Here is a 1,078-nt window from a genome sequence, read left to right on the forward strand (position 1 = left end):
GAAGAAGCTTTTACAGTTAAAAGTCCTAAAATAAAATCTTTACAATCATCAGATATTTTGATATCATTGGAAAATCTCACTTTTCCTCTTAATATATTTGAAACTAATTCTTGGTCTTCACCAGCAAATGGAAATGTTCCATAAAGAAGACTGTAAATAACAACACCACATGACCAACAATCTATTTTATTACCATAAGGTAATCTTCGATATAATTCAGGTGCCATATAATAAGAAGTTCCTACTTGATCTGTCATTAATGTTTCTTTTTCTGTTTCAACTGATAATCCAAAATCACTAAGTTTGACTGAAGAAATGTCATTGAATCTTTCAAGTAACATATTTTCTAATTTAATATCTCTATGTGTAATATTCACACTATGAAGATATTTCACTGCACTCATTAATCGTATAGCAATTTGTCGAACTACTCGTTCATTTTGAATTCCATTCTTTACAAGATAATCAAACAAATCTCCTCCATTCATATATTCCATTTCCATCACTGCTCGATGAGATGTTAAGTATACATTCAAACATCCTAATATACATGGATGATTTACTCTTCTTAATATACTAATCTCATTTAATATTTGCATTTCTAATCCTTCATTATTCGGTTCTTTTTCTCTAACCTGATAAATTTTAACACAGACTTCTTTTCCTGACTCTCTTAATCTACAGTGATACACTTTACTAAATCGAGCTGAGTGTAATTTATTTAAAATTACATATCTTGATTTAGGAATACTAGAATCTGTTAGAAATGTTGTTTTTATTCCATTAACTATATTCCTCAGGAAATTCATTGATTTGTGACTATTGAGTTTCATCTTAGGTTTCTTTTCTTTCTTTTGGTGTCGAAGAATTTCTGTGTTTGTATCTCAGGAAACAACAAAGTGTCTGTTCGGGGGATTATCTTAATTATTTGATTATTTTCCCGTTCTGCTCCTTTTTCTTGTGTTTATCCTTACGGAGGTTTATTTTTAAAAAAAATATTTTTAGATACTATAATTAAATAGTATGTTTATAATAAAATAATTGTAAATTAATAAAATGAGAAAATGACAAAAAATGA

General features: G+C 27.9%; 1 protein-coding gene across 1 annotated transcript, besides 1 other annotated feature; it reads right to left on the bottom strand.

The window, feature by feature from the left end:
* EDI_067670 (calcium-dependent protein kinase, putative) lies at positions 1 to 833 on the bottom strand (the record flags this gene model as incomplete). Its single annotated transcript, XM_001737390.1, has 1 exon — positions 1 to 833. A coding segment is annotated over one exon (833 nt), but the record flags the coding sequence as incomplete, so codon positions are not given.
* A 146-nt stretch (positions 834 to 979) lies between these two features.
* Positions 980 to 1,058: a sequence feature (AT_rich).
* The last annotated feature ends 20 nt before the right edge of the window (positions 1,059 to 1,078 follow it).

This window comes from Entamoeba dispar, genomic scaffold, assembly GCF_000209125.1.
Source record: "Entamoeba dispar SAW760 scf_1105229460601 genomic scaffold, whole genome shotgun sequence".
In the NCBI taxonomy this organism is placed as follows: domain Eukaryota; phylum Evosea; order Mastigamoebida; family Endamoebidae; genus Entamoeba; species Entamoeba dispar.